At 40.3% G+C, this 12,570-nt stretch overlaps 1 protein-coding gene across 4 annotated transcripts in view; it reads right to left on the bottom strand.

The window, feature by feature from the left end:
* SLC44A5 (solute carrier family 44 member 5) overlaps window positions 1-12,570 on the bottom strand; it is a 373,758-nt gene that overhangs the window by 156,579 nt on the left and 204,609 nt on the right. For 3 of the 4 annotated variants that reach the window (XM_033405973.2, XM_049707145.1, XM_033405972.2), the window contains one exon: window positions 1,761-1,809. In XM_033405973.2, the coding sequence (XP_033261864.1) occupies window positions 1,761-1,809 (49 nt within the window). Of the gene's footprint in view, window positions 1-1,760; window positions 1,811-12,570 lie in introns of those variants that run through there. The other variant, XM_049707148.1, reaches the window with a different exon arrangement.

Genomic DNA, 12,570 nt, shown 5'->3' with positions numbered 1-12,570 from the left:
CCCAATTATTTTCCCAGGAAAGGCATTATAGACCCCTGCAGCCTGAGAATTTACCAATGGGCCAAATTGTGTCTTCCTATAGTTAAGCCCCTGTGGTTTTACAATACTTCTCTCCATTCTTGGATTGAAGATTTGGGGGGAGGGGTATGTATACACAATGACCATTTCACCTTTGAAGGCCTTTGTGGTACCTAGGACATCACAAAAGGCCCTTAGTAAAAATAAATTATTCTCTTTATCACAGTTGTTTAGACTTTACCTGGACTGCATGGTTCTATCACTAAATTCTAAATAACTGAAGACAAGAGATTTCACCTCTCTGCCCACACCTACAGCCAGCCAGACTGAGCTCTGCTTTCTTCTCTATGGCTAGAAAAGGCACATCTGTAATCTGTATTTCATCTGTCCAAATGTGGCAGTTCACTTATTATTATTGTTGTTGTTACTACTATTGAATCCAGATTATATCTAGAGGTCCCTTGAGGCCAATAAGCTAGATTCCGTTCATACAAATTAGTTATTATAAAATGAATCCAAGTACAATAAAAGTAACCTCCATATCAGATGAGGCTATTTGTATGCAGGACAACAAAATGTATTCATGGTGCTACCATGGAGAGAATGAGAGAGATTTCAGGCTTACTCTAAAGAGGGCACAGGTACACCTTTGAAAGAGTAACCCAAACAAATGACTTGGCTTCTTACAGAATTAGAATAAACTAGATACACATTTGTTTAAAGCTGGGATATTATAGAGACATAACAGTAATGCTAATACACATGCTGATGGCTGGCAAGTGCAAATAAGCATGTTGATCACTATTTCACATCACAGTTTATTATGACATGCAACTGCCAGAAATTAAAGTCAATGCTAAGTGGAAAAACAGCTACGTACAGCTTAATCTTCTCCTCATTTTTAGCCATTCTACCCTGCAAACCCCTTTTTGATCAGCAGGAAGCCTGGGAATAGAAGGTACAATATAATAATAAAAGAGGCCTATGAATTATTGGATACTTTTTTTTTCTCTTTTTTGTGGTACGCGGGCCTCCCACTGCTGTGGCCTCTCCCGCTGCGGAGCACAGGCCCCGGACGCGCGGGCTCCAGCCGCTCCGCGGCATGTGGGATCCTCCCGGACCAGGGCACGAACCCGCATCCCCTGCATCGGCAGGCGGACTCTCAACCACTGCGCCACCAGGGAAGCCCCTATTGGATACTTTTTAAACGCTATGAAACCTTGCAGGAGAAGCACCAGTTAAGACAAGTACACACTTCCCTAGAGCATTTTAAAATATCCTAAAGCATACGTGATGAATTGGTGAATGTTTGCCTCTCAGAAAGCTCTCTGCTTTGGGAGGCTGAGTAGCACAAATACCCTGTGTGGAAGAAGTTGGCATAGCAACTCTGAACTTGCAGTGGTGAATCAGAGTAAACGGGTGCATAAGACAGCTACTGGAATGTGTTTACTTCTCCACAAAGGGGTTAAATCTTATAAAGCATTTTTGGCTTCTCTTTATCAGAAATAACAAACCCTTCAGTCATAAATTAAGGCAGTTCATTTGCTGAACAGGACAGGATATTTATGACTCATGGAAAGATTTATTACCTGTACCCTGTATAAATTAGGTGACATTTAGGCTAAAAATAAGTTATTTCTCCCTCACAGTAGACACAATTCTCCATTGACCAGAAAATGATACCAAAAAATAAGCTTTCTGTGTTGGTTAAAAAATACATTCCAGAGAAAAGAATTGCTTACCTGTTGACAACGGGCCCCTTGAAATGTGGGTCATGTATCCTTGGATCACCTGCATTTAAAACAAAGAACCTGCTAAGCATATAAGCCAACGAAATGGCAAATAAATACATATAAAATATTAATAAAGGAAAAATTTATATCTTAGCTAGTCCACTGCTCAGTGCAGTGTTGAACTCATTCTTTGGTCCAGTGAAACATCAGTATGCCTTGGATACAGCTGTCAATCATTTTCCCTCTCTCCAGCTAGAAGCAAGTCTGGGAAGAGCTGTTAAGGACCATAATTCTTAGATACACTGTGTACATATCTCCCACAGTTCTGAGCAGCAACATTATAGACTGTAGCCAGGAGAGCAAAACTTGAAGCCTTTCCAGTCTGCAAGAGCACATTCTACCATCTGCCATTCCCAAGTATTGCTGTGTATTTGTGAGGTGCACAGTATAATAGAGATGTCTGCTTATCCCAGTTCTCCCTTTCCTCTCAGTAGATGAGACTTTCCTTCGAGAAGTTGGAAAACTAGTCACTGTTGGTCTCTGCCATGTTGGCTATATGGTATATACAAATCATTATTATATTATACAAATGTTATTTTTGTTTTCTTTTTTTAGATCTACTGGCAGACTTCATGCCATTTGAAGGTGGGCCCTAGTCATTTACTCTTGCATCATGATTGCCATATATTTCCCTTGTCTTTAAACAGTACAAAGTAGACACAGAATGGCCTTTCCCTCACATGTACTGGGTAGGCCCAGTAACAAGTTCTGTAGAATTATTTCTGGCCAAAGTTTTATGTTTTGCAATTCTCAATCCCCGACTCTTCTTCCCCAGCCTAAGGACTCCTGCTCTCTTCCTCTAGGGATTTGTCCCTATAAGAAGGCCTAGTTCTGATTTAAAGACAGAATCAAAAGGGACTGGCAAAAAGAGGCCTGTGTGTCAGCAACCTGACTCAGCCTGTTCTCAGTGGGGAAATCAGACCTGAGGACTCAGAAACCTCTTCAGTGTAATCACAGGCTGAGGGCAGAACAACAGGAAGGTAAGAACAGACTTGCAACAGAAATACCAGAGCCAGTCAGTCAGCAAATATTCATAAAGCACCTATTACATGCTGAGAGCTCTAAGGGGATACAGAAGATCTATAAAGCATGGTCCCTGTCTTCGAGACCTTGCAGTTGGTGGGGCAAGATCGACATATTGATTCATTCAACAAATATTTGTTGAGAATCTTCATATATCAGGCCCTGTGTTGTAATACATGAACAATGAATATACCCCTATAAAATGATTAATCAAGTACTAAATTATATGTATCGGCCTGAAGTGTTACAAGAGTTCTGAGAAAGTAGGTTTCATCAAGGACTAGAGCAGTCAAGGGGGTTTCATTCAAGAAGTGAGATTTTTGTGAAAGACTGGAACAAAACGAAAGGGAAAAGAGAAACATTCTGAGTGAGTGAAACTAGAATTCTGTTAAATTCAGTAACTATGTATTGATCACCTGTTATGTGCTCTGCATTAGAAGAAGCACTGCAGGGGATACAAGATTTAGTGAAACACAGTCTCTGCCTTCAACAGGCTAACAAAGTGGTGAAGCAGGGAGGGAAATAAGAAAAGAACACAAGTCGCTATCAAATAAGGCAGAATGTGATATCGTAAGAGGGGTTACAAGGAAAGCGTTAGGAACGTTCTAAGGAAGGAAAGGTCACATCCAGTTTAGATTAGTAAGGAAGGGTTCCTAGAGCCACAATATCTTGAGATGGACAAATAAAGTTTAGAGATGTATGAAGTCACAGAGTTAGGAAAGAACAGCATGTTTGCAGGAATGGTGAAAAGATCAGCCTAAATGTAGTCATAGATAATGGAACAGGAGGAGGAAAACATAAAGCTGAATAGATACTATGGAACCAGACTACAGAAAGCCAAAAAAGCCAGGGATGTAAGTTTTTTTATATATCCTAGACCACAGGGAGTCATAGAAGGATTTGGAACAAAGGAAGGACAAGGTACAAGCAGGGCTTAATTAAGGAAGAGCAATCTGGTGGCCGTATATAAGTTGTATCACAAAGTGCAAAGTCAAGGGGACCAACCAGGAGTCTATTGCAGTAATAGAGGTAAAGTCATGTGAGCCACGACCCAAATGGTGGTACAAGTAATGGAAAGAGAGATTCAAGGTTCATCACAGAGCAGTCGTGTGGCTTACGGGTTAGGAGCAATGGCTCTGGAGTCAGACTCCCTGATCTCTATCACTTACTAGCAGTGACCCTAGACAGATCATATCACTTCTCTGAGTCTCAGTTTCCATCTTTCTATATGGGGATGATAATAGTACCTAAGCCAGGAAGATGTTATGAGGATTACATGAATTAATACCTGTAAAAGTGCTTAAAACAGTGGCTGGCACTTAGTAAGCCCCCAATGAATGTTCATTCTTAGTCACAGAATTACATGAAAAAGATAAAAAGCACTTGATGAATGGTAAGACTTAGGGTGTAAAAGAGAGAAGTCAAAAAAGGTGCCAAACAAAGAGATTTCAGACCTAGAAATTGTGGTTCTCAGTCACTTCTGGCCTTTATCTCAGTTTAACGAAATGTTGATGCTATTAAAACAGATGGGAATGTTAGCAGGTGGAAGAGGTTATACAGTTGTTATAAGAAGAAGAACATGAGGTTGATTTGGCTCTTTTTGAATTTGAAGTGACATATAACTGAAAGTCCAGTGTCCAACTGGAGTTCAGAAACTGAAGTCTTGTGGGGAGGGAGAGGGACGGACTGGGAATTTGGGGTTGGTAGATGTAAACTATTACATTTAGAATGGATAAACACTAAGGCCCTACTGTATAGCACAGGGAACTATATCCAATCTCCTGGGATACACAATAATGGAAAAGAATATTTTTTAAAAAAAGAATGTCTAGGGGAGGAGCTTCAAGATGGCAGAAGAGTAAGACGTGGAGATCACCTTCCTCCCCACAGATACACCAGAAATACATCTACACATGGAACAACTCCTACAGAACACCTACTGAACGCTGGCAGAAGACCTCAGACCTCCCAAAAGACAAGAAACTCCCCACATACCTGGGTAGGGCAAAAGAAAAAAGAAAAAACAGAGACAAAGAATAGGGATGGGACCTGCACCAGTGGGAGGGAGCTGTGAAGGAGGAAAGGTTTCCACACACTAGGAAGCCCCTTCGCGGGCGGAGACTGCGGGTGGCGGAGGGGGGAAGCTTCGGAGCCGCAGAGGAGAGCACAGCAACAGGGGTGCGGAGGGCAAAGCGGAGACTCCCGCACACAGGATCAGTGCCGACCAGCAATTACCAGCCCGAGAGGCTTGTCTGCTCACCCGCCAGGGCGGACGGGGGCTGGGAGCTGAGGATCGGGCTTCGGAGGTTGGATTCCAGGGAGAGGACTGGGGTTGGCTGCGCGAACACAGCCTGAAGGGGGCTAGTGCGCCACGGCTAGCCGGGAGGGAGTCCGGGAAAAGGTCTGGAGCTGCCGAAGAGGCAAGAGACTTTTTCTTGCCTCTTTGTTTCCTGGTGCGCAAGGAGAGGGGATTAAGAGCGCAGCTTAAAGGAGCTCCAGAGACGGGCCCGAGCCGCAGCTAACAGCGCGGACCCCAGAGACGGGCATGAGACGCTAAAACTGCTGCTGTTGCCACCACCAAGAAGCCTGTGTGCAAGCACAGGTCACTATCCACACCTGCCCTCCTGGGAGCCTGTGCAGCCCGCCACTCCCAGGGAAAACTTCCCCGGGAGAACAAACGGCGCCTCAGGCTGTTGAAACATCACACCGGTCTCTCCCAACACAGGCTCAACCCTGCATACCATACCTTTCCCTCCCCAGGGCCTGAGTGAGCCAGAGCCCCCGAATCAGCGGCTCCTTTAACCGCGTCCTGTCTGAGCGAAGAACAGACGCCCTCAAGCGACCTACACGCAGAGGCGGGGCCAAATCCAAAGCTGAACCCCAGGGGCTGAGCGAACAAAGAAGAGAAAGGGAAATCTCTCCCAGCAGCCTCAGGAGCAGTGAATTAAATCCCACAATCAACATGATGTACCCTGCCTCTGTGGAATACCTGAATAGACAACGAATCATCCCAAATTGAGGACATGGACTTTGGGAGCAATGATATGTATATATTTTTCCCCCTTTTTCTCTTTTTGTGAGTGTGTACGTGTATGCTTGTGTGTGTGATTTTGTCTGTATAGCTTTGCTTTTACCATTTGTCCTAGGGTTCTGTCTGTCTGTTTTTTTGTTTGCTTGTATTTCTCTTCTTTTTTAGTACAGTTTTTTTAGCTCTTGTTATCATTGGTGGATTTGTTTTTTGGTTTGGTTGCTCTCTTCTTTCTTTTTTTATTACTTAAAAAAAATTTTACAATTATTTTTTATTTTCATAACTTTATTGTATTTCATTTCATTTCAAATTATTTTATTTTATTTTACTTCATCTTTTTCATTCTTTCTTTCACTTTTTTCTCCCTTTTATTCTGAGCTGTGTGGATGACAAACTCTGGTGCTCCACCCAGGGGTCAGGGCGGTGCCTCTGAGGTGGGAGAGCCAAGTTCAGGACACTGGTCCACCAGAAACCTCCCAGGTACACATAATATCAAACAGTGAAACCTCCCAGAGATCTGCATCTCAATGCCAAGGCCCAGCTCCACTCAACGACCAGCAAGGTACAGTGCTGGGCACCCTATGCCAATGTATTAGCAAGATAGGAACACAACCCCACCCATTAGCAGAGAGGCTGCCTAAGATCATAATAAGGTCATGGACACCCCAAAACACACCACCAGACGTGGACCTGCCCAGCAGAAACAAGATCTAGCCTCATCCACTAGAAAAAAGGCACTAGTCCCTTCCACCAGGAAGCCTACACAACCCACTGAACCAACCTTCCCACTGAGGGCAGACAACAAAAACAAAAGGAACTATGAACCTGCAGCTGCAAAGGAGAAGAGGAGACCGCAAACACAGTAAGTTAAGCAAAATGAGAAGACAGAGAAACACAGAGTAGATGAAGGAGCAAGGTAAAAACCCACCAGACCTAACAAATGAAGAGAAAATAGGCAGTCTACCTGAAAAAAGAATTAAGAATAATGATAGTAAAGATGATCCAAAATCTTGGAAATACAATGGAGAAAAAACAAGAAACGTTTAACAAGGACCTAGAAGAACTAAACAGCAAACAAACAATGATGAACAACACAATAAATGAAATTAAAAATTCTCTAGAAGGGATCAATAGCAGAATGACTGAGGCAGAAGAACAGATAAGTGACCTAGAGATAAAATAGTGGAAATAACTATGGCAGAGCAGAATAAAGAAAAAAGAATGAAAATCATTGAGGACAGTCTCAGAGACTTCTGGGACAACATTAAACAAACCAGCATTCAAATTATAGGGGTCCCAGAAGAAGAAGAGAAAAATAAAGGGACTGAGAGAATATTTGAAGAGATTGTAGTTGAAAACTTCCCTAATATGGGAAGGGAAACAATTAATCAAGTCCAGGAAGCACAGAGAGTCCCACAGAGGATAAATCTAGGGAGAAACACGCCAAGACACATATTAATCAAACTATCAAAAATTCAATACAAAGAAAAAATATTAAAAGCAGCAAGGGAAAAACAACAAATAACATACAAGGGAATCCTCAGAAGGTTAACAGCTGATCTTTCAGCAGAAACTGTGCAAGCCACAAAGGAGTGGCAGGACATATTTACAGTGATGAAAGAGAAAAACCTACAACCAAGATTACTCTACCCAGAAAAGATCTCATTCAGATTGATGGAGAAATTCAGACCTTTACAGACAAGCAAAAGCTAAGAGAATTCAGCACCACTAAACCAGATTTACAAAAAATGCTAAAGGAACTTCTCTAGGCAGGAAACACAAGAGAAGGAAAAGACCTACAATAGCAAACCCAAAACAATTAAGAAAATGGTAATAGAAACATACATATCGATAATTACCTTACATGTAAAGGGATTAAATGCTCCAACCAAAAGACACAGACTGGCTGAATGGATAAAAAAACAAGACCCATATATATGCTGTCTACAAGAGGCCCTCTTCAGACCTAGGGACACACACAGACAGAAAGTGACGGGATGGAAAAAGATATTCCATGCAAATGGAAATCAAAGGAAAGCTGGCATAGCAATTCTCATATCAGACAAAATAGAGTTTAAAACAAAGACTATTACAAGAGACAAAGGGATCTATCCAGGAAGAAGATATAACAATTGTAAATATTTATGCACCCAATATAGGAGCACCTCAATACATAAGGCAAATACTAACAACCATAAAAGGGGAAATTGACAATAACACAATCAATTAGGGGACTTTAACACCCCACTTTCACCAATGGACAGATCATCCAAAATGAAAATAAATAAGGAAACACAAGCTTTAAATGATACATTAAACAAGATGGGCTTAATTGATATTTATAGGACATTCCATCCAAAAACAACAGAATACACTTTCTTCTCAAGGGCTCATGAAACATTCCCAGGATAGATCATATCTTGGATCACAAATCAAGCCTTGGTAAATTTAAGAAAACTGAAAATGTATCAAGTATCTTTTCCGACCAAAACGCTATGAGACTAGATATCAATTACAGGAAAAAAGGGGTAAGAAGAAACAAACACATTGAGGCTAAACAATACACTACTAAATAACCAAGAGATCACTGAAGAAATCAAAGAGGAAATCAAAAAATACCTAGAAACAAATGTCAATGAAAACACGGCAACCCAAAACCTAAGGGATGCAGGAAAAGCAGTTCTAAGAGGGAAGTTTACAGCAATACAATCCTACCTTAAGAAACAAGAAACATCTCAAATAAACAACCTACCCTTACACCTAAAGCAATTAGAGAAAGAAGAACAAGAAAACCCCAAAGTTAGCAGAAGGAAAGAAATCATAAAGATCAGATCAGAAATAAATGAAAAAGAAATGAAGTAAACAATAGCAAAGATCAATAAAACTAAAAGCTGGTTCTTTGAGAAGATAAACAAAATTGATAAACCATTAGCCAGACTTATCAAGAAAAAAAGGGAGAAGACTCAAATCAACAGAATTAGAAATGAAAAGGAGAAGTAACAATTGACAGTGCAGAAATACAAAGGATCATGAGAGATTACTACAAGCAACTATATGCCAGTGAAATGGACAACTTGGAAAAAATGGACAAATTCTTAGAAATTCACAACCTTCCAAGACTGAACCAGGAAGAAATAGAAAATATGAACAGACCAATGAGAAGCACTGCAATTGAAACTGTGATTAAAAATCTTCCAACAAACAAAAGCCCAGGACCAGATGGCTTCACAGGCGAATTCTATCAAACATTTAGGATAGAGCTAACACCTATCCTTCTCAAACTCTTCCAAAACATAGCAGAGGGAGGAACACTCCCAAACTCATTCTATGAGGCCACCATCACCCTGATACCAAAACCAGAAAAAGATGTCATAAAGAAAGAAAACTACAGGCCAATATTACTGATGAACATATATGCAAAAATCCTCAACAAAATACTAGCAAACAGAATCCAACAACACATTAAAAGGATCATACACCATGACCAAGTGGGGTATGAGTATATCCCAGGAATGCAAGGATTCTTCAACATATGCAAATCAATAAATATGATACACCATATTAACAAATTGAAAGAGAAAAACCATATGATCATCTCAATAGATGCAGAGAAAGCTTTTGATAAAATTCAACACCGATTTATGATAAAAACCCTCCAGAAAGTAGGCATAGAGGGAACTTTCCTCAACATAATAAAGGCCATATATGACAAACCCACAGCCAACATCATCCTCAATGGTGAAAAACTGAAAGCATTTCCACTAAGATCAGAACAAGACAAGGTTGCCCACTCTCACCACTCTTATTCAACATGAAAGTTTTAGCCACAGCAATCAGAAAAGAAAAAGAAATAAAAGGAATCCAAATCGGAAAAGAAGAAGTAAAGCTGTCACTGTTTACAGATGACATGATACTACACATAGAGAATTCTAAAGATGCTACCAGAAAACTATTAGAGCTAATCAATGAATTTAGTAAAGTAGCAGGACACAAAATTAATGCACAGAAATCTCTGGCATTCCTATACACTAATGATGAAAAATCTGAAAGTGAAATTAAGAAGACACTCCCATTTACCATTGCAACAAAAAGAATAAAATACCTAGGAATAAACCTACCTAAGGAAACAAGAGACTGGTATGCAGAAAATTATAAGACACTGATGAAAGAAATTAAAAATGATACAAATAGATGGAGAGATATACCATGTCCTTGGATTGGAAGAATCAACATTGTGAAAATGACTCTACTACCCAAAGCAATCTACAGATTCAATGCAATCCCTATCAAACTACCACTGGCATTTTTCACAGAACTAGAACAAAAAATTTCACAATTTCTATGGAAACACAAAAGACCCCGAATAGCCAAAGCAATCTTGAGAACGAAAAATGGAGCTAGAGGAATCAGGCTCTCAGAATCCAGACTACACAACAAAGCTACAGTAATCAAGACAGTACGGTACTGGCACAAACACAGAAATATAGATCAATAGAACAGGATAGAAAGTCCAGAGATAAACCCATGCACATATGGTCAACTTATCTTTGATAAAGGAGGCAAGAATATACAGTGGAGAAAAGACAGCCTCTTCAATAAGTGATGCTGGGAAAACTACACAGCTACATGTAAAAGAATGAAATTAGAACACTCCCTAACACCATACACAAAAATAAACTCAAGATGGATTAAAGAACTAAATGTAAGGCCAGACACTATCAAACTCTTAGAGGAAAACATAGGCAGAACACTGTGACATAAATCACAGCAAGATCCTTTTGGACCCACCTCCTAGAGAAATGGAAATAAAAACAAAAATAAACAAATGGGACCTAATGAAACTTAAAAGCTCTTACACAGCAAAGGAAACCATAAAGAAGACAGAAAGACAACACTCAGAATGGGAGAAAACATTTGCAAATGAAGCAACGGACAAAGGATTAATCTCCAAAATTTACAAGCAGCCCATGCAGCTCAATATCAATAAAACAAACAACCCAATCCAAAAATGGTCAGAAGACCTAAACAGACATTTCTCCAAAGAAGATACACAGATTGGTAACAAACACATGAAAGAATGCTCAACATCATTAATCATTAGAGAAATGCAAATCAAAACTATAATGAGATATCATCTCACACCAGTCAGAATGGTCATCATCAAAAAAATCTACAAACAATAAATGCTGGAGAGGGTGTGGAGAAAAGGGAACCCTCTTGCACTGTTGGTGGGAATGTAAATTGATACAGCCACTCCGGAGAACAGTATGGAGATTACTTAAAAAAATAAAAATAGAACTACCACACGACTCAGCAATCCCACTGCTGGGCATATAACCTGAGAAAACCATAATTCAAAAAGAGTCATGTACCCCAATGTTCACTGCAGCTCTATGTACAATAGCCAGGACATGGAAGCAACCTAAGTGTCTATCGACAGATGAATGGATAAAGAATATGTGGCACATATATACAATGGAATATTACTCAGCCATAAAAAGAAACGAAATTAAGCTATTTGTAGTAAGGTGGATGGACCCAGAGTCTGTCATAGAGAGTGAAGTAAGTCAGGAAGAGAAAAACAAATACCGTATGCTAACACATATATGGAATCTAAAAAAAATCGTTCTGGTGAGCCTAGGGGCAGGACAGGAATAAAGTTGCAGATGTAGAGAATGGACTTGAGGACACTGGGAGGGGGAAGGGTAAGCTGGGATGAAGTGAGAGAGTAGCATTGACATATATACACTACCAAACGTAAAACAGATAGCTAGTGGGAAGCTGCCGCATAGCACAGGGAGATCAGCTTGGTGCTTTGTGTCCACCTAGAGGGGCGGGATAGGGAGAGTGGGAGGGAGACCCAACACGGAGGAGATATGGGAATATATGTATAGTTGATTCACTTTGTTACACAGCAGAAACTGACACACCATTGTAAAGCAATTATACTCCAATAAAGATGTTAAATTAATAACAAAAAAAGAATGTGTATATGTGTATAACTGAGTCACCTTGCTGTACAGCAGACATTGGCACAACATTGTAAATCAACTCTATTTCAATTTAAAAAATTAAAAACAAAACTGAAGTAGTGGGTCAAATCTTGAGATAAATATTTGGCAGTCATAACGTTACCACATGAAAAGTAATAAATTTTCCATAAAGAATATCAGGATCTCTTGTTATAATGACAATAATAGTAACATTTAATACGTTTTTAGCATTAAACGTTTAATACGTTTTTAGCACTGTACTAAGTGCTCTTATGCATTATTTTGTTTACTTTGAAAACATAACCTTATTGTGTAGGAAGACTGGAAACCATTATTAGCTTCTCTTTACATATGCAAAAAAACAGGCATAAAGAGGCTAAGGACTGTACCCACTGTCACCCAGGTGGTAAATAATGCACCTGGGAGCCACACTCGTCCCTGTCTCGTTGCAGCAGAACAGACCCATGTTGGTCATACCCTGCAATGCCAGCATCGGTTCCTACTCGGGGAAGTGAGTAAAATGCTTCCTGTTTGAGACAGTCTGTATATCCTTCAGTTCTCTGACACACAGTCAGCTTCCTTTCTGACTGCTTGTCTGGCTCTGCCTCATGGTGACAAATACATTTCAGGGTATCTAGTCACCCCTTCTCTGGGAACTGACTTCCTCTGTAATCCACAGGCATGGTCTCTGGCTGCCAAGTTTCTCCCATGTGCC

Source organism: Orcinus orca, chromosome 1 (genome assembly GCF_937001465.1).
Source record: "Orcinus orca chromosome 1, mOrcOrc1.1, whole genome shotgun sequence".
NCBI classification, from domain to species: domain Eukaryota; kingdom Metazoa; phylum Chordata; class Mammalia; order Artiodactyla; family Delphinidae; genus Orcinus; species Orcinus orca.
This window is presented reverse-complemented; position numbering and strand designations above follow the sequence as displayed.